The sequence below is a fragment of the Hyaena hyaena genome, unplaced genomic scaffold (assembly GCF_003009895.1).
Source record: "Hyaena hyaena isolate Hyena2069 unplaced genomic scaffold, ASM300989v1 scaffold_712, whole genome shotgun sequence".
Taxonomy (NCBI): domain Eukaryota; kingdom Metazoa; phylum Chordata; class Mammalia; order Carnivora; family Hyaenidae; genus Hyaena; species Hyaena hyaena.
Window position 1 is genome coordinate 432524 of NW_024081340.1, and position 20162 is coordinate 452685.

At 40.9% G+C, this 20162-nt stretch overlaps 2 protein-coding genes across 2 annotated transcripts in view; one reads left to right on the forward strand and one right to left on the reverse strand.

Annotated features, from left to right (window-relative positions):
• The window catches only part of ARHGEF26 (Rho guanine nucleotide exchange factor 26), a 128924-nt gene extending 121019 nt beyond the window's left edge, over positions 1 to 7905 (forward strand). The window contains exons 12-14 of the mRNA XM_039217684.1: positions 4542 to 4609; positions 5920 to 6024; positions 6576 to 7905. Coding sequence (XP_039073615.1) covers positions 4542 to 4609; positions 5920 to 6024; positions 6576 to 6718 — 316 coding nt within the window. The 3' untranslated portion in view covers positions 6719 to 7905. The remainder of the gene's footprint in view (positions 1 to 4541; positions 4610 to 5919; positions 6025 to 6575) is intronic.
• Positions 7906 to 13032: 5127 nt separating this feature from the next.
• The window catches only part of DHX36 (DEAH-box helicase 36), a 51749-nt gene continuing 44619 nt past the window's right edge, over positions 13033 to 20162 (reverse strand). The window contains exons 23-25 of the mRNA XM_039217685.1: positions 17559 to 17679; positions 16753 to 16905; positions 13033 to 16371 (exon numbers count right to left, since the gene is read on the reverse strand). Coding sequence (XP_039073616.1) covers positions 16186 to 16371; positions 16753 to 16905; positions 17559 to 17679 — 460 coding nt within the window. The 3' untranslated portion in view covers positions 13033 to 16185. The remainder of the gene's footprint in view (positions 16372 to 16752; positions 16906 to 17558; positions 17680 to 20162) is intronic.

The window sequence follows — 20162 nt, forward strand, 5'->3', positions numbered from 1 at the left end:
CCAGTTCAGCAGGAGGGCAGGTGACGATATGGGTCTCTTATCATCAAGGAAACAGATAATTGACCCACTTTCGGTAATTCCAGGATTCCAGGCCAGACTCTAGTCTCGTGAGCTACTTGATATGATAAATAAGAAATAAATTGGCTTAACTGCATAACATGTCACAAAATCTGATTTTTAGAACTCTCTTAGCAGGCTAAGGGAATTGCTTGGCTTGGTTAGATGTTTTAAATGGAGCACACGGCCACCTTTGTAAGATTTTGATGCACAGCGTTCATGATGACCTTTTTTACCCTGTGGCTTTTCTTACCTGGATCAGAACGCATCCAGTTGAACGGAGTGTGAGGGAACAAACAAAAATAACCATCCGTACAAACCTACTCTTTACAAAGGCTTGAAGGACTTTCCCCCAAAGGCTACAGGTATAGGAGTTTCAATAGGATCCATAGGTAAATTTTAGATGGTGACCAGGAACACAAAAGGTATCTGCCACCGTAAGAGGGACACAAAGTAGATTCAACAGCCCCTGTCTGTTCTGTAGCCCTGCCTCTTTGCTTCAAAGCTTCCTCTCCACTTTTCTCAGTACGTATCTGTCTTTTCTAGCAGATGCCTGGCATTCAATGAGAAGTCCAGATGTGTCTTCGATCTTTGTGCAATTACGTTTCAGCCTACTGTGCTTAATTAATTGTATGAGAGGCAGACCATGGTGCTACCACAGCTTACTCCTGAGTAGGGAACTGTAGGTGTTTAATTTTATGCCGTGCATGAAGAGCACGGGGCTTAGGAAAGGACTGTCCTTACAGATATTATTGTGGGATGTCTCTTCTCAGTCTTCTTTCTCTCCCTAGGTGCCAGAATGTTCCAACGCAGCCCCACTGCATGCCATACTGGATTTTGTGTGTGTTTCCTTCCCTCTCTGCTCCTTCACACCGAAGGCTGTGGAGAACAAGAGACCCTGTTTTATTCACTTCGCAACCCTCTCCTAGCACAGGGCTTCTGCAGAGGCAGGAGGCGCTCAGTGGATGTTGGTCTAAGGAAGCAGTGGTTAGGTATCTTGGAAGTGGATGTGCCCAGGTCCACATGAGTGGTGGTGCTTATTCTCTCATTTTATTTGGACAAAGGGAAAAGTCTGTGAACCGGGTGTGGGGTGGACTATGAATTCATGCTGATTGTTTCATATTGTCCCTGGAGAAAATAGCTGTCTGCAAGTGAGCCCTGGGCTTGATATCTCAGTTTAATAATGGGTATGTCTGTGCTCTGGCTTTTCTTGTTCTCAGAGGTCCTTCTTCTACTGAGGGAGTCTCCTCCCTGCTTTAGGGATGCCTCCTAGTAGGAGGAGGCGCCTTGGCAGGGCTCTTGGAGGCCCCGGGGAAAGTTGTGCGGCTTTGACGCCATGTAAGAGGGGGTGGGACTGGTTCCATTGAAGCCATTTCAAGAAGCGGCTCCTTTCAGCGAGGGCAACAAGGAGTGTCTTGTTCCGGTCCTCTCGAGGCTCTGTGAGGGGCCGCCATGTCTGAGGGATGCCGTTAGCATCCAGGCAGCATGCCACACGAGTGAAAGGTTTCATCTGGATTTCTGGAAACTGTCTGCAGGGTCAGGCCGTCGCTGAAACCGGCCACTCGGTCCCAGAGGAGGGCTGTGCCTGGGAGTCTAACGTGAAGGCTGCGGACGGGAGTCAGGGCCGTCAGGAAGACGCACGGCAAGGCACAGAGGAGGCGGACGTGTTTGGCAAGGGCACAGAGACACACGTGGGTCATTTTAGATGTCTCTTAGTCAACAGTTTTTCCATCCGTACAATATTATTTAGTTTTCAGTTGCCTTTGTACTTTGGAAATTCCAGTTGAGCCTGAGTAAAAAATAAATCTTCTGACAGAGATATCAAAGATTTAAGTGTTGGCTTAAGATTGTTTTAAAGAAGGCTGTGCTTGTTCCATAGGCAACCACCCTAAGCCCTTTGTGTCCTATATTTTTTTTTGTTGTTTTTTAAAGTAAGCTGTATCACCAGTTTCTACACAAATTGTCCACATTACTACTTGATGCACCAGCTTGATTAGGGCCCAGCCTCATTTTCATAAACCAGTCTGTCTTTCAGCACATCACACTTTCCACCCCTCTTCACTTCACTCTTTATTTTTTTAAATTTTTTTTAACGTTTATTCATTTTTGAGAGAGTGTGAGTGGGGGAGGGGCAGAGATACAGAATCTGAAGCAGACTCCAGGCTCTGACCCGTCAGCACAGAGCCCGATGTGGGGCTCCAACTCACGAGAAATCATGACCTGAGCCGAAGTCAGACACTCAACTGACTGAGCCACCCAGGCACCCCTTCCCTCATTACTTTGAGAACACCTACTAGGGAGCACCACCTATTAGATCCCAGATTACCTGGCTTATTTTCTGACTCCACCGTGTCTCTGTGAGCAAGTGATTAACACTCCAAACTTCAGCTTTGTCCTCTGGAGAGAAGAGAGGGGGAAAAAGAGAGGGGCGGGGGGGGGAAGAAAAATGGTAATATTTAATTTCCAAGATTATTGTAAAGACTAAATTAGATGGTACTCACCAAATACAAAAAAATACCATAGCTGGCACACAAGTGCTCTAGAAGTATTTAGAACAAGACTCAACGCCTTCCCTCCTGAAGCCTATGGCCTAGTAAGAGAAACAGACAAGTCACTAAATGGGGGTCAGTGTGTAATGAGTGGTCGTGATGATCCGGTTAACAGATGTTTATAGGCCTCGGTTATGTTCTGGGATATGGCAGTGAACTGAATGGACAAGATGGCTGCCTTCCCATGGCTCACAGCTGGCCGGCAGTGTGATAGGGCTGAGCAGAGGAGTGCTTGGGAGCAGGATTGGCAAACTGGATGGGGATGGAGGTGTGGGCTCCTGCTATACAGTAGGATCATTATAAGGGGTACAAGACAGGTAGAATGAGTCCCTGGTGGTGGTTCTCCTTGTGGGAGGATGTTGCTGGGAAAGGGACACAAGGTGTTGGGTGCACCTCCATGTGCACTCACAGATCTGTACACGTGAGATTAGCGCATTGCTTTATGTATGCTCTTCGTTAATGAGGAGTGAGCACGAGGGGTGGAAACAGACGTTCTACTTGAGAGTGGTAACAGGCAGGAAAGGGTGGGGAACAGCATGGCGTGCCCCAGGCCCGCACGCAGTCTGCTCAGCCCAGGTGGAAGGATGTCTGAGGGGTGGTGAAGATGGGGCAATGGTGAGAAGCATCTTTAGGTACAGGCTGTTACAGGAGAAGAACATTATTTTCAAGCACTGGGCATAAAGACGTCCCTTAAGATGGAGTACATTTTTTTTTTTAATGTTCTATTTATTTCTAGGAGAGAGAGAGAGACAGCGTGAGCAGGGGAGGGTCAGAGAGAGAGGGAATCACAGACTCTGAAACAGGCTCCAGGCTCTGAGCTGGCAGTCAGCACAGAGCCCGACGCGGGGCTCGAACCCACGAACCGCGAGATCATGACCTAAGCGAAAGTCGGAAGCTTAACCGACTAAGCCACCCAGGAGCCCCTGGAGTACATTTTAAAAACTGACCTAGACTTGCATCACTTGCCTAGGACCCTCCATGCAGCCTTCCTTCTCATCCTTTAAATGGGCTTTTGGAGGATTACATGAAATAATAATGTCACGTGCTTGTATCTGCCGTGTAGTATGGGTTACTCAGTGCCTTGGAGGTTTTAAAGTGTGTGTGTGAGAACCTTATTTACTTAATTGCAGTCCTAATACTGGACTTGCTGAGGATAACTGGATTATGGAGTAATGCTTCTCTGAAACTTCTGATCCTTTAGTTAAATAATTGTTTTGTTTCATGTAACGATAGCTTAGTATTATATAAAGTCCCAGTTGGTTTTTTTCTTTCAACATTTTTTGGGCTGTTTTCATTAAGCCATTTTAAGCGTTTGCGAACAGTGTAAAAACGTTCAAAGAATTTTTATTTCCATAAGGCTCATGTTTGGCAGTATTAGCTGTATGAGGAACCACACAACTTTAAATGGGTCAAGTTTCTCATCTTTTCTGAAATGGTTTGAGTGTGGGGAAAGGAGAAGAGAGTGTAGAGACACTGATTTATTAGGAGTTTAACTGAAATTCACTTTTTTGAAATGTTAAATATCAGACTGAGTGTACTAAACATCCTAATGTGATTATGTTATATCATAGTGTAATCGACTCTTTATTAAATGGTAATGTTGTATGTAAGGGATGATCACTGGGTTCTACTCCTGAAGCCAAGACTACTCTGTATGTTAACTAACTTGAATTTCAATGAGAAAAAAATGTTAAACTGTTAGATGAGAAATTCTATTTAATCAATGACCAGCCAGATTCATTCAGAATCTTAACAGTGTTGACTAGTTTTCAGCCTAGATTCCCCAGGTTATCTTTTTAAAGTAACTCATATTCCCCCTGTTCTGAAGGGCAGCCCCATAACTCTGGGGAGTCTCTCCCATTTTCGGGGAATGGCTTTGCACTGTGTCTCCAAACACCTTGAGTCTCTCAGTTGGACATGGCCTGTGTGTTTTAGGAGCGAGCGGGCCCGCTGGGTCACCGCCCTGGGACACAGTAGCGGGAAGCAGCCTCTGGACCGAACCTGTAAGTACCTGGAGGGTGGGCTGCTCTGGAATGTGGAGGGGCTGCGCCCCCTGCTGGACGCTGGGTTATTAGTGCTTAATTGCCCCTGTACCTGCCCCCCCCCCGTAAGGTTCCTCCAGCTTTCCTTCCTGTGGCCCTCCAGTCAGCACTGTGTGATCCCTGCTTTGGAGGTCAGGGGGTCTGAATTCAAATCCAAGGTGCAATTCTTTGTTGCATAAACGTGCCCAGTCATAGCACAGCCTTCCTGAGCCTGTACATCTGCAAGTCAGGGGCATCACTATACAATACAGGATTATTGTCAGAAGTTCAATTTACCTACATTGAAAGCCCTGCTTGTACTGTAAAGCTCTTTGATTTTCGGCAGTTTAATGGGCAAGAGTTGCACAGTTAAGCCTTCTCCATACAGACAGTCTGAATCTAAGCAGAAATAGTATTTTTTAACCTTCAGGAAAATTACGTTACCATTCCTTTTGACCTTATTTATTAAAGTGATAACATTAAGAGAATGTGTTTCATTCTTCTAGGGAAGTAGGAACTGATGCAGTAAAGGGTGGTGTCATGTGCTTAGTAGCCCTGTAACTTTTGATGTTATGCTTCTCTAGATGTTTCTAGCTGGAAGGTCAAAATGGAAGAACGAGGGCAGCCACATTGGTTATCTTGGAGCACTCAAAAGTCATACTTTAAGCTTAGAGCCAGAGCTAAAGTGACTGGCTTAAAAGTTGCCTAGAATCAAGGTTTTTATTAAAACAGATTAAGAACTCATGTCAGTACCAAGTGACTGAAGTTACAGTTGTTTTGTTATGATTCAGCATTTTGGGAGAACTCTAAAATGTTGTCTTACTTTTGGTTGGAGCTCCTTTTATTTCTGAACTTGCTTGGCAGCTTTCTTGTGCTGGTGGGCTGGGGAAGCACCCTGGGTGGGGGCCTGGAGAAGGGGTGTATCACAGGTTTTATCCTCAGTTGCATGACCTTGGCACGTTACCTAATCTGCCTGGCCTCAGTTTTGCCAATGGCTGTTGTCTGCTCTACTGTACGACATGACTAATGGCTCCTTATCAAGGCTATTTTTGAGGGGATTCATGCATCATAAAAGGCTTCTCTTGATCCTGAGCTTCTGGAGTTCTAAAGCCCTTAGCCGGTTAAGACCGTTCCAGGAACTCAGTTTCTGCTTGATAGAAGCTTAACTTGTTTCTGTCAGTGCTGCCCTTGACTTTCACAGAATTTTTCACAGAAACATTGAGTAAATATACTGTATTGATTTGTACCTGTTCTGCTACCTGGAGCTTAGTATGTCCCCTTTGCCCCCGCAGCACTGACCCAGGTGGAAATCATTAGATCGTTCACTGCCAAACAGCCAGACGAACTCTCCCTACAGGTGGCGGATGTGGTTCTCATCTATCAACGGGTCAGCGACGGTGAGTCTGGGTCCTTAGGGGTACTCTCCGTGCAGCATTCAAGGTGCCAAAGAGCCGAGGAGTCTCACTTTGTCACTAATGCTCATGTTTCATATCCCCTGGGTTTGATCTTATGTACCTGCCTTTCCTTTATCTACACTATTGCTTTTGTTGAAGAATAGGAATGCAGTCACATGGTGTTTTATTCAAAAGGAACCACGAAAAGTTTCCCTTCCTTCCTGCTCCCCTAGTGACTTCTCATTTCCAGAGGTTCTTCCTTCCTCACTTAAGAAAATCATATACCTGCTGCCCCTACGTACGCACAGCCTCCCTTCCCCAGCCCAACCCAAGCTCACAGGCTCTCTTCAGCCTTCTCCCTTCAGGGCTCCTGACCGCGTCCCGCCTCGGGTATGTATGTCATCCATTCCTCCTTGAGGCCCTTCCCTCTGTTCCGCTTTCTCCTCACCTTCGGTCATCTGTCATGCACGCGCTGAGGTGCATTCGCCTCAGTGTCAGACAGGGTCTAGACTCATCCACTCCTTGCTTCATGAAGACTCTGTTCCTGGTTGCAGGCTGGTATGAGGGAGAACGGCTGCGAGATGGAGAGAGAGGCTGGTTTCCTATGGAATGTGCCAAGGAGATAACCTGTCAGGCTACCATTGACAAGAACGTGGAGAGAATGGGACGCTTGCTAGGGCTGGAAACCAACGTGTAGCCTCTCGACCGCCTTCCGTTACCGTGAGATTTGCACTACATCACAGTGGGCTGCTTGGCTCTGGGCCGGCTTTGTTGTGGATTTTAACACAGCCTGTTTGATGAAAAGAATGAAAACACTTGCCTTTAAGCTTGCCACGTGGTTATGCTCTCTCAGAACAGCTTCCCAATACAGTGAGTTCTCAAGGTGCGGTGTACACACAGCCGTCCACTTGCGAACTTCCTTAGGTCCACAGATAGCTGAGCAGCCCACTTCAGGGACCACACAGCCTCCCAGCTCCTTCCAGGTTCACCATTTTCTGGCGTTAAAAATGTATATTAGATGAGGAAAGAACACTTTCCTCACTTTGCCAAGGATGTTACTGTCTGTCTTCTAGCATTTCCTTTATATGGTTTTCCCAGTATTAGCAAGAGTTGTTTTTAAGGAATGCCCAGTTTTGTAAATATTTTTTCTTCCTCTTGTATTTTAGATGATTCTAATGCTATGAGGACAGCTGGTAGAGCTCAAAAGGTGAGCTGCTGAGTTTATCTAAACTTCTTCCCAGGAAAGGGAAATTGACACTTGAATTTTTGCCACCTCTTTCCATCCTTAGGAGAGAAGCTTACTTAGATTTTCTTTTTACATCCCTTTCACCCAATATTGGTATAGGCTGATAAAACTCAAGCTACTCTAATAAGATAGAATTTAGATGGTTCACCTAAGTGACAAAATCCTGACTGTTTGACAGGGGTCATACTTTTTTTTTTTTTAATATTCCCAAAGGAGCTGATAAACGTCATGACATGAGGCTGCTTTGCCTTTAATAATTTTGCCTTTTGTAATTTCTTTACTATTTTTGACTGTTCTACTCCTGTTTCCAAAGAGGCAGTTGGCTGAAATAAAGTCTCAAGGAAGATAAAATTTAGGCCTCACCGAGGTATCAGGATGCCAGCTTGGTACCTAATCAAAGCATAACGTATTGATCTTCATGGGAATCCATTTTATATGTACTAAGGGTCTTGCTTGCTCGCTTTGGAGGATCTCTTATCTGTGGGTGTCTGCAGAACTTCATTTTTTCTATTGGTGCAAGGAGAGAGAAAGACCATTTTAATAGTACATTTTATACACCGGGAGTGAGGGTTTGGAAGACAGAGAGGGGGGAAAGTAATTTTTACTGGCAGCTATGTTCCTCTCTACTCCATTTTCTTCCACAAAGGGACAAAGCCAGGCAAAGGGTATATTATTCGAGGACTCAGATCTGTGTATGACTTGTCCCAGCTACTGCCTGCCAACCAGGTACTCAAATCATGAGTGATGTAAGTAAAGCAGAAGCCTAGCGTGGGAGCCCAGTATGCTGGGCTCACACAGCCTGCATCCTGCCACTCAGCAGTGAGCCAGTGTGGTGCACCCGGGGCCTTCTCGTCCTTGGTTCGCTCTCCTTTACTTATGCATACAGTTCTGGGTGTAAAAGACATGCCAGGCCCTGAGTCCCTTGAGGTCGGGCCAGTGAAGTGATAGCAGTGGACACAGCAAGAGATGTGTCCAGGTTGGTAAACAAGGCATTGGTCTCCTCTTTCAGGTCACAAACCCGTGAGAGGAGAGGTTAAAAAGTTGTAATTTAATTTCATGTGATGTTTGCATTTAGGAAGGAAGGTAAATCCATTGCTTGCAAAGGGGATCATGTTGTATTAGTTTTGCTAAATCCAACTGAAGCTAAAAAGCAACTATAGGAATCCTGTGAATTAATTTATAAGTAGAGATGTTAAACAGTCTTAGAAATATGTCCATTTTATAAATCAAAGCCTTATTTAGCAAGCAGTTAATACTGTTATTGGATAAAATGTTATACAGCAGATATTTAACATAGTCACAATGTCTAATTTCAACTGAATTATAATTTTTACATGACACAGTACTGTTTCCAAACCTAGTTCAGTTTCTATGAACAGCTTCTTGGAATTGTAGGAGGACTTCTTTCAGTGACCTGTGGAGAACAGAAATACTCATTTTTGTCCCAATGATTTGATACTGCTTGTATACTTTTGGTGAAATAAGTGAATTTATAAAGATTTTGTATATACTTGTTCTTTAGTACTTGTCTGATTTAATTCATTATAGGATGTATTAAATATATAATTTACTGAATTTGGAGTCAAATCAGAGTTCTACTCAGAAGGTATTTGTAGCTAACATTCAAGGCCACTGATCTTTCCTTGTTGGGTACAGGTTGGCATCAGCTGCCCCAGAAGATTGGGGCGGTTTTAAGAGCTGGGCCATGATGTTTCTTCTGTTTCCACAAAACTGCATGACTGAACAGCCTATCTTAAATAGTCTGTGGTTTTGTTACATCCTACTCATTTTGGCCACCTAGTATCCAAACCTTTGTGCTTGTGAAATTTTGTCACGTTGTGAATCTTGGTGGAAGGCAAAGACGGACACCTGTATTTTCTTTTACTGCGTGACAGGTTGCCACGTGCCTTAAGCCACACCCATTTATTATCTCATGGTTCTGTAGTAAGAAGGCCAACATGGCTGGTGGGTCCAGTGCTTACTCTCAATCTCACGAGGCTGACCTCAGAGTGTTGGCCAGCTGCTCTCTCAGCCAGAGCTTGATATCTTTCATGCTCATCATACCTGTGGTTGGCAGAATTCGGTTCCTTGTAGTCGTAGGATCAAGAACCCTGCTTTTTTGCTGGCTGCCAGGGGTGGGGGGTGCTTCACAGCTTCTTGAACCTGTTCATATTCCTCGCCGTGGGTTCCTTCATCTTCCAGACAGCCATGGCATGTTTAATCTTTCTCACATTTGGAATCTGACTCCATCTCATGCTACCACCTGAAGAAAACTCTGCTTTTAAGGAATTCATGTAATTATATTAGACACACAACAGGGTAATCACCCTTATGATTAACTCAGAATCAACTGATTTGGGACCTTAATTAGAGGCACAAAATTCCTTTATCCGTGCAACATCACATAACCACAGATGTAACACGTGGCGGGGGGGGCAAGGATAATGGGGATCATCTTAAAATTCTGCCTACACCACCACTTGTCAACCTTAAAACGCTAGTTTCCCTGTTATCTTTTGTTTAGTCGTATACAGCCGCGTGGTAGGAAACACCAATCAAAGGCATCTCTGTTGGATTTTTCCTCAAGCCAGTGATGGAAGAGCCAAGAGATGGGTGTGTACCTTCTCTGGAACTAGCAAGATCCGTTCCCCTCTTTACTCTGTCTTCCATCCCAAATCACTGCTGCATTTTCCCTGGACTTTAGAAAGCAGCAGAGGCAGAGCTACTTGTGGGACTGCAGTGGTAAATAAGGCAGGGCAGAGTTTAACACCTACAGTTATCACTGTTGGCCATCTCCAAAGGGCTTCTTCTGGAGTGAGGATATGGAACTTGGAGGATCATGAACTTTGCTCTCTGGGCTTCTAGCACGCTGAGGTCCTGACAAAAGGAAGTTAAGCCTTACTCTGGAGGAAGCTAGCATCATCTTAGTTCTCAGTTATTTCCAAAAACAAGCTCTCAGAAGTTTCAGCAAATTAGCAAACACTTGAAGACCCAGCATCAATGATACAGAAAAAACATACTTACAGGGCCTCTAGACAGTGAAATCATGATACATAGAACAATTATAATCACTTTTAGAGATAAATCTCGGCCAAACTTTAAAATACAACACAGTACTAACAACTATAAGAAACAACAGAGGAAAAAAAAGAAAAACAGCACTAGTAATTATGGAACTAGGTTTAACAGATTAGATAATTGGTGAACTGGTAGAGAGGCTAGAAGAAACACCCACAGAGAAGCACATAGCGAAGAGACAAGGAAAATGCAGAGGGTTAACTGGAGTCCCAGATGACAAGGGAGAGAGAGGGAGCACTGGCAAGGGGACTGTACCTTTACAACCTGCTGACTGGTCGCAGGACGCAGGCTGTCCCCAGGGGGAAGTGGCCTTGGGTAAAGTGACTCCTGTCAGCTGAGGACAATCCTGTAGAGGGCTGATGGGTGAAGGCAGTCATCTGACAGCATTTGCAGTGGCTAAGGGAATAGGCCTTCAGTCCTGAAACAGGATCTGGGCAAAACATGCCCATATTCACACTACATGTAGCTATGTCAACATTAGACAAAATAGTCTTCAAGATAAAAGGTATGGCTAGGGACAGAGAGAGCCGAAGAGCCGAGACGATGATGGAAGTCTTACTGAATCAGGAAGATAAAACAATTCCATATATATTTTCTCTCAATAATACAGTCTCAATATATAGAAAACAAAATTAGGGAGAAATGTGAAATTAAGCCCAAATCATAACCTGTAACACTTTAACTCTCTCATTTGCTACATAAAAATAAAAGTGTAGAGGGGCGCCTGGGTGGCTTAGTCGGTTAAGCGTCTGACTTTCGCTTAGATCATGATCTCGCGGTTCATGGGTTCAAGCCCCGCATCGGGCTCTGTGCTGACTGCCAGCTCAGAGCCTGGAGCCTATTTCAGTCTGACTCCCTCTCTCTCTGACCCTCCCCTGCTCACGCTGTCTCTCTCTCTCCTAGAAATAAATAAAACATTAAAAAGAAAATTAAAAAAAAGTGTAGAGGAGATAAAAATCAATAAAGTATGGGAGGTCTTAACGATAATTTCAAAGTTAAGAGGCATACATATACAACACCGCAACAATTTAAGCATATACGTTCTTTTCAAGAACACAGAATATTTACACATTTGATCATTCCCTGGGTCATAAAGCAAGTCTCAACAAATTTTAAAGGACTGAAATTAAGAGTTCTAGGATTACACTTGGGTTAGAAACCAGTAACAAAAATAACCACTTACTTGGAAACTTAGACTTAAATGTAAAACACAAAGCTGTAAACCCCTTAGAAAGTAACACAGAAAATCTAGGTGATCTTGGGTTTGGCGATGACTTTTTTTTTTGACAACCACCAAAAGCAGGGTCCATGAAAGAAAAAAACTATAAACCCAACTTTGTTAAAATAAAAAAATACCTTCTCTGTGACAGAAGAAAAGGTAATCCAGAATAGGAGGAAGTCCTGCAAAATACAGATCTGATAAAGCAGTGGCATCCAGAATATAATCTCCACAATTAGAAAACAGCTCAATTAGTGGAGCCTGACTGGCTCAGCTGGGAGAGCATGTGACTCTTGGTCGTAGAGTCCTGGGTTTGAGCCCCATGTTGAATGTGAACTTAATCTTTAATAACTCAATTAAAAAAATGGGTTCTTTGAAAAGATGAATGTAACTCATGCACCTTTTAGCAAGACTAATAAAAAGAAAATTACCAGTGTCAAGAATGAAAGGGGATATTATTATAGATTCCTCAGACATTAAAAGGATAAGGGGATATTTAAACAACTTGAGACTCATAAACACAACTTAGATAAAACGGGCGAATTCATGGAAAGAACTGAAGCTCTAAATAGTCCTGTAACTACTAAATAGAATTTGTCTAAAAATTTCTGAAAAAGAAACAGGTGCAAATAGTTTCACTGGAGAATTTTAAAAATAATTTTACTTCTTTATTCTGAAAGAGAGAGGCAGACAGGCAGAAAAAGAGGGAGAGAGAGAATCCCAAGCAGGCTCCATCCTTTCAGTGCAGGGCTCGACATGGGGCTCAAACTCAAACTGAGATCATGACCTGAGCCAAAACCAAGAGTCACTTAAGCAATGGAGCCATCCAAGGGCCCCTCGCAGAATTCTTACAAACACTTAAGGAATTAACACCAATTCTATACAAACCTCATCCAGAAACTGGAAGAGTAAGACTTCCCAACTGAATTTATAAGGCCAGCATTACCCCACAAAAAGGAAACTATAGATTGGTATCCCCAATCATTATAGAAATAAATGCAAATTAAAACCACAATGATAGAGGACTCCACTTCCACTGAAGGCTAACATTAAACACCATATAACTAAATATACCAAGTACTAGCAAGGATTTGAAACACTCGGAACCCCTCATATATTACAGGTGGGAATGTAAAATAGCACACCCACTTTGGAAATCAGTTTGGCAGTTTCTTAAAGTTAAACACACCATATAATACAACAATCTTAATCATAGGGATCTTTCCAAGAGAAATGAAAACCTTTATCTTCACACAGACTTGTATACATATGTTCATAGCAGCTTTATTTATACTAAAAAAAAAAATAAAATAACTGAAAGGTCCATCAACTAGTCAACAAATAAACTGGTATAATCATACAAGGCAATACAATTAAACAATAAAAAAGGAACACATTACTGATACATCCAACAACATAAACATCTCAGAAGCATTATGTTAAGTAAAAGAAATTGGACACACAAGACTAAATATGATTTTCCATTTATTGGAAATTCTAGAAAAGGCAAAACTAGTCACAAATAGCAGGTCAATGGTTTTCGATGGGTAGAAATGGAGGCGGAGGATTGACTACCAAGGGGAACGAGGGAAACTTAGGTGATGGGAATGTTCTATATCAGAATTATGGTGGGAAGCATTACATGACTTTATACATTGACAATATTCATGGAATTATACACTTAAATTGGCAAAATTTATTATATATAAAAAATTCCTTAAAGCTTAAAAAAAGCATGGAAATACATCAAAAGGGAACAGTGGTAACATGCTTTTCTTCATATATTCAATTCCCAAATGTTCTACAAATAAGAGTGTACTGTCTTAAAGTCAGAATAAAAATATTTAAAAACAATTAGCATATTATGATTATACCGCATGATCACAATTACTTAAAAATAAATACAAACGCAGAGCTAGAAGAGTGGAAGAAAATTTATGGTTTACTTTGGGGGAAGGGGTACTAAAATTCATTCTAAAGCTTTTCAATAATTTCTAGCTTTTAGGGTGGACTTTGCTTTAAAAATACAGAAGAACAGAAAATCACATAATAGGTATAAATTTATCTAGAGCTTTTGCCCAAGTTAATGATTTAAGAAGCATTACATGCATTTACTTTTCAAAGACACATTTTAAAGAATACTTAGTGGTTTCTTTGTTTTTTTTCCCCCCCTTAAGTTTCTGGCTCAGGGTTTTTTCAAGAGCTATTCTAGGTATTACTAAGAATGGTGAGACAAATAGATTTTTCTTTTAAATGTCTCATTCTTTAAAACTACTAAAGAATAGTACTTAGATCTGGAACAGATTTTCCACTCACTATTACACTATTTTGTAAACAGAAGAAACAACACAAATAGCACCTTCAATCAAGATTTCCATCCTGATCAGCTGTACAGAAGACATAAGTTGAGTGTGACAGTAACTGCTTTAATCTCTTTCAATAGCTCATCTATTTAAGCAATTCTTCAGGAACATTTTCCTCATTCATATGGAGATTAAATCTCGGTTTGGGAACAAGGAACCAATTAACTAATAATCCCCCTTTTTTTAAAGAGATTCTTTAAATGCTTTCTTCCAAGGCCAGTTTGGCCTACTGTGAATTTCAACTGGAGAGTAAAAGCAAGAAAAAACACACATACACAAACATAAAAACACTTAAAGAGCAAATGGGACCTAATGTCACCCTGAATTTAGGGACAAAACCACAATATCGTGATATGACTCAAGAATTCAGTAAAAGATCACTTTTGGGAAACTAGTCAAGAGACTGGACTTAGGACACAGTACATTCAAAACCTTTAGAAAACAAGGATAGGTTGACATACATCCCCAGAAATGGGAGCAGTACCTGAACCAGCACTGTTACACAGATCACCATAGCATTATCAATAAATTGTAGTCATTGTTCAATATTCTTCCTTTGGTTTCCTTATGTTTATTGGAAGGCACAGTAAAATTTGAATTATTTTAGAGTGCAGCAGGATGTTATTTCCTTCTGCAGTATGTTCAGGATCACTACTTTTACACCTTTTGTCAGACATGTGGGTCAAACTGTTAGATCACAAAAGAAATGGTAGAAACAGAGGCCTCAGCAAACACTCAATGACGGAGACCATGTGTTTCAGTTAATATGCTTTCTGCCAAGTTTTACAAAATACACCACCTAAAAGTGGCTTAACTCAATGAAGAAGGATTTATTATATTCAAATAAGTCCAAGTGCAAGGCAAGTCTAGAATTGGATAATTCAACAGCTCACTAGCATTATCAAGGACTCTGGTGATTCACATCTTTCCACTGAGCCCACATCATTATCCCATGGAATCCTAACATGGCTACAGCAGTGCCAGATTCAGAGAAGACAATGTCCAAACAAGAAAATTTCCTCCACTAAGTCTACTAAATGAGGAAAACCTTTCTCAGATGCCCTCTTGCAGATCTCTTTTCAGTTGCTATTAACAACACAGGTTCACATACTAATGCCTCATCAGTTACCTGTAAGGAAGCTAAGATCTTACACGACTGGCTTAAGAACAATCTGATTCACCCTTGAGGAAGAGAGTCCAATATCCCTGGGCACAAGGTTACACAGAGGGAGAACACTTAAACAGTCACATAAATGGGGAGGAACAAAATGGCTGTTGAATAGCAACCAACAGTATCTATCACAATCTGATAAGGCTGAAAATACGAGCCTATCACTAGCCCTAAGTCACACTAGTTTCCACTGGCTAACAGGGTAACGCAGGATTCAGAACGTGAAAATGAACGTAATATATTGGACTGTTATAAAAAAAATAAAATCCAGGGACAAATAATAACTAAGACTTAGTGAGTACATTCTACATGCCAGACACTAGTCTATGTACTTTACATTAACGTATTTAATCCTCACAATTGTTACCTATTTTACAGAAAAAGAAAACAGAGAGAAGCCAAGTAACTTGCCCAAGGGAGATGGTAAGTCACAGCGGAAATTTGAACTCAGGTGGTCAAGTCTAGACTCATGTTCTCAATTGCTACATTATGCTGCACAGGATAATGCAAAAGGGGTACAAATATATTCTAAAAATATTTTTAAAAAATCAAATAAGCCACAGGATAGATGAGATGTAGAAACCAAGCCAAAAAGTTAGCTGAGATTTATACACTGTACATTTTATTAAATACTAGGCTTTATTACAGCAAATTAATTTACCTCTAACAGAAGTTTTACTTAAAAATGTGGTTGTGTTCAAATTCTTAACTTGACACTGCTTTTTGGCTAACCATTCTATTTTTACTGGTTTCTGTAGTCAGTCACTATGGGCAGAAAGATTAACTTTTCTTAATAAACAAAGGCATTTCTTAAGTGGTACAACACTCAATATATAAGAGCAGTCCCTCCCAAAGTGTGGACATGACCACAACAGAATATATGACCAGAAAACATATTGCTTTTTATGGTATATTTATAATAGCTACAGATAACATTGTTAAATCATGCACATTACATCTTTACTACCTACTGAAGGTTTCTACCTTACATATGGAAATTATTCATGTCCCACGGTTTGGCATCTAGCCAAAACTTAACCTATGATGGAAAATTGCTGTAAATCTTCAGACCACCACAGGTAAGTTGTCAGCTGTAATATCCGTCCTGGAATCGTGGCGGCAAGTTCCTGGGACTTGCTTTTTCCTGTGTTTTGATCAAGTCTATAATAGCTGACAGTACTGCACAGTCTCTGGATTTAGTGTCCTTCCAATCGACAGGATGGGGACTTTCAATCTTCTCTTGCAGAAGGATATCCAGTTCCTTTCTTAATTCCTAAGGTTGGAAAAATCACATATGTTCAACAAAGGCAAATATACTACTAAACAATGTAATAAATAAAAGTGACTCTAGCTGTTATAAGGAATTTCATACTGAAATATTTAGTGAGCAGCTAACTCAAATGTGGTTATCAACAGCCAACTAAAGTGTACCAAGTTAAAAAATTCAAACTTCAATCATGCTGAGCCATTTAGAATGGCTGGTCCATAAATACCTCAAAAAACAATTCTGAGAAACTAATCATCAATTTCCCAACACTGTTTGCTCTGTTCAAATAGAGCCAGAAATGTTTAATGTAACATATATAACACTTGGAACAAGACCACAGGCTAAACTTGCATATAAATTGAATGACAATCATGTAGAGTCAGTCACCTTAACAAGATGGGCAATTCTTGCTGGAGACTGAAAGACAATCCATTCATCTACTGCAATAGTTTCCTGATCATTATCCTTCTGGATGGAAATATCACCTCCAAAGAACAAAAGACAGTATGGGGAGACCTCTGTGCAGTCATACAAGTATATCTGTAATGAGAATTAAAGCAAATTAAATATGCAGGAGTCTGAAAGGATTACAGCCACATCAATTCACTACCACCACTACTGAGATATTAGTGCTTTCCTTCTAAATCAGATGTTACTCTGCTAGTGTGATTACCAAAACTAATTTTGAGGGTATACCTTAAACTTTGGGGAGCCAGTATTTATTCAAAGCAGGCTCTGAAGGAGAACTATGCAAAGCAAGTAAACATCCCAATTATATTAAATATAAAGATCCATCATGATAGACCTGCTGCACATTAAAAGTATAGATTATTTTCTTAAAGAAGTTATACTTCGGGGTGCCTGGGTGGCTCAGCTTAAGTGTCCAACTCTTGATTTTGGCTCAGGTCATGATCTCAAAGGTTTGTGGGATTGAGCCCTTCCCCCCCTACCTCCTGGCAGGATCGAGATGACAGAGCTGAGTCTGCTTGGGATTCTCTACCTCTCTGCCCCTCCCCCACTTGTGACTTTTCTCTCTCAAAATCCGTAAACATTTAAAAGAAGGCATAAATCATGTCAGAAATAAAAATTTTCAGAAAAGAACAAATTTTGTTTATAATCATGAAAAGTACACAAATGTAAAAATTCAGCAAGATCAATATTCAGGTGCACAGTTTTGTTAAACATTCACTTACGCTACTTGTTCTCATCTTCAGGTGATAGATAAGCCAGTTGTAGTGAAATTCTGTTTGCTCCACATTAACAGATTTAGGATGAATAGCAACTAGTCCATCAGTTTTTGTGTAAACTTTGACCCTTTAAAAAAGTTAAAATGCAGTTTGTGAAAAAAAAAAAAAAAAAAAAAATTCTAGGAGATTCCAAACCAATAAACCAATCCCAGAATCTTAAAAAAAAAGTCAACAGAGGAGTTCACTTTATTTTTGTAATATAAATTTAAAAATCTGTATTTGAGAAGAGAAGTTTAACAAAACATGGAAAAATATCAGTTAACTATGAATAACCACATGACAACTCTTTCCTCACAGGTGAAATTATTAAACGTCTTAGGTGAGGAAGTAAACCTTAATTATGTTAATTCATACTATACTACTAAAAAACAAAAAATAAAATAAGTATCTGAAATATCTGAATCTAAGTGATTCAGACCAAGAGAATAGTATATACAATTTACTGTCAATCACAATACTGACAATACCCTTAATTTACAAAATAACTTTATAAAATGAGCAATTATGGGGACCCTGGGTAGCTTAGTCGGTTAAGCATCTAACTCTTAAAGATGTCAGCTCAGGTCATGTTCTCATGTTCATGATATTGAGCCCTGAGGTGGTGTACGTGCTGACACTGTGGAGCCTGCTTGGGATTCTCTCTTTGCCCTTCCCTCTACTTGCATGTGATCATGCAGGCTCTCTCACTCTCTTAAACATTTTTAAAAAATAAATAAACTTCATAGATTACACAGACGAATATAAAATAAAAAATGAATAATTTTCTTGGGGTAGCTGGGCAGCTCAGTCGGTCAAGTGTCCGACTTCAGCTCAGGTCATGATTTTGGAGTCTGTGGGATCAAGCCCCTGAGAGTGTGCTGACAGCTCAGAGCCTGGAGCCTGCTTCAGATTCTATGTCTCCCTCTCTCTCTCTGCCCCTCACCCACTCATGCTCTGTCTCTGTCTCAAAAATAAATAAAACATTAAAAAAAAAAAAATGAAGACGGGGCGCCTGGGTGGCTTAGTCGGTTAAGCGTCCAACTTTCGCTTAGGTCATGATCTCGTGGTTTGTGGGTTCGAGCCCCGCGTCGGGCTCTGTGCTGACTGCCAGCTCAGAGCCTGGAGCCAATTTCAGAGTCTGTATCTCTCTCTCTCTTTGACCCTCCCCTGCTCACGCTGTCTCTCTCTCTCTCCTAGAAATAAATAAAAAATATTAAAAAAAAAAAAATGAAGACTTTTCTTGAAAAGGGATTTTAGCTACAACTGACTTTTAATTTTTTTTTTAATGTTTATTTATATTTGAGAAAGGGAGAGGGCAAGCTGGGGAGCAGGAGAGAGAGAGGGAGACACAGAATCTGAAGCAGGCTCCAGGCTCTGAGCTGTCAGCACAGAGCCCTGACACGGGGCTGGAACCCACAGACCATGAGATCATGACCTGAGCCGAAGTCGGACGCTTAACTGACTGAGCCACCCAGGCGCCCCTACCATTGATTTTTAAAAACCTATCCTAAAATATGTTATAAATGGTTTCTCATTCATTCAAATCCCCCAATTTCAGAACAGGAATACTTGGAATAAATGTACTTTGACACAGCTCTAGTCAGTCTCTCAGTTTCCAGGGGCCTTTCTTTGATAGTCATAAAAGTTTTATCTCAATAGGAGAGGAGGATTTCTGACAGTTTATTTTTAAACAATCAATGCTAATTGCCTGTAACAAATGACAGCATAAATGCTCATAATCCATGAATCCTTCCTATTTGTTTTTTAAGTGGTTCTATAATATTCATGATACTTCTAACCAAATTCATGAATCTCAGTCATGAGCACTGTGATTTATCCAGAATAAAATCAGAAATTATTCTTCACCACAGCCTATTTAACCATGCCACCCTATAACCCTACATCATGAAAGCAGCAGGGGTTGGCAAATTTTTTCTGGACAAGACCGAAGAGAAAATATTTTAGGCTTTGTAAGCCTGATGAGTTCTGTCACAGCTATTTAACTCTGCTGACAAGGCACAAAAGCAGACACAGACAACGTGTAAACAAGAGGTGTGGCTGTGTACCAATAAAAATTTACACCAACAAGATTTTGGCCAAGCATGCTACAACTTGCTGGTCCCTGGTCTAGACCAAAATAAAGCACCAATATAAAACAGAAATACATTTTTTCCCATAAATCCTTGCTAGGATGGCAGAGAAACTTTTATGTATTTCAGAGTAAAGACAAGAATGGATATTTTAAAAAACTGACAAAGTACTAATATCAAAAAGTACCTGGTTCACTTAAAATGTAGATAACTCAGCTCCAATGATTAAAATTCATGTTACCTATAACTTCATGTTATAAAAAGATATCTCAACCTCTGCATATTTGACATCTTAAACTCAGTATCTTTGTCATGGAGGCTGTCCTGGATGTTTAGCCTCTATATACTAGATGCTAGTAGTACTGCCCCAGCTGTAACTACCACAAATGTCACAGCCAAATAAAATGTCTCTTGGGGGGTGAAGTTACCCCAGTTGAGAAGCACTGCCCTAATGAAATAATGTCTGCACTTTAATACATCT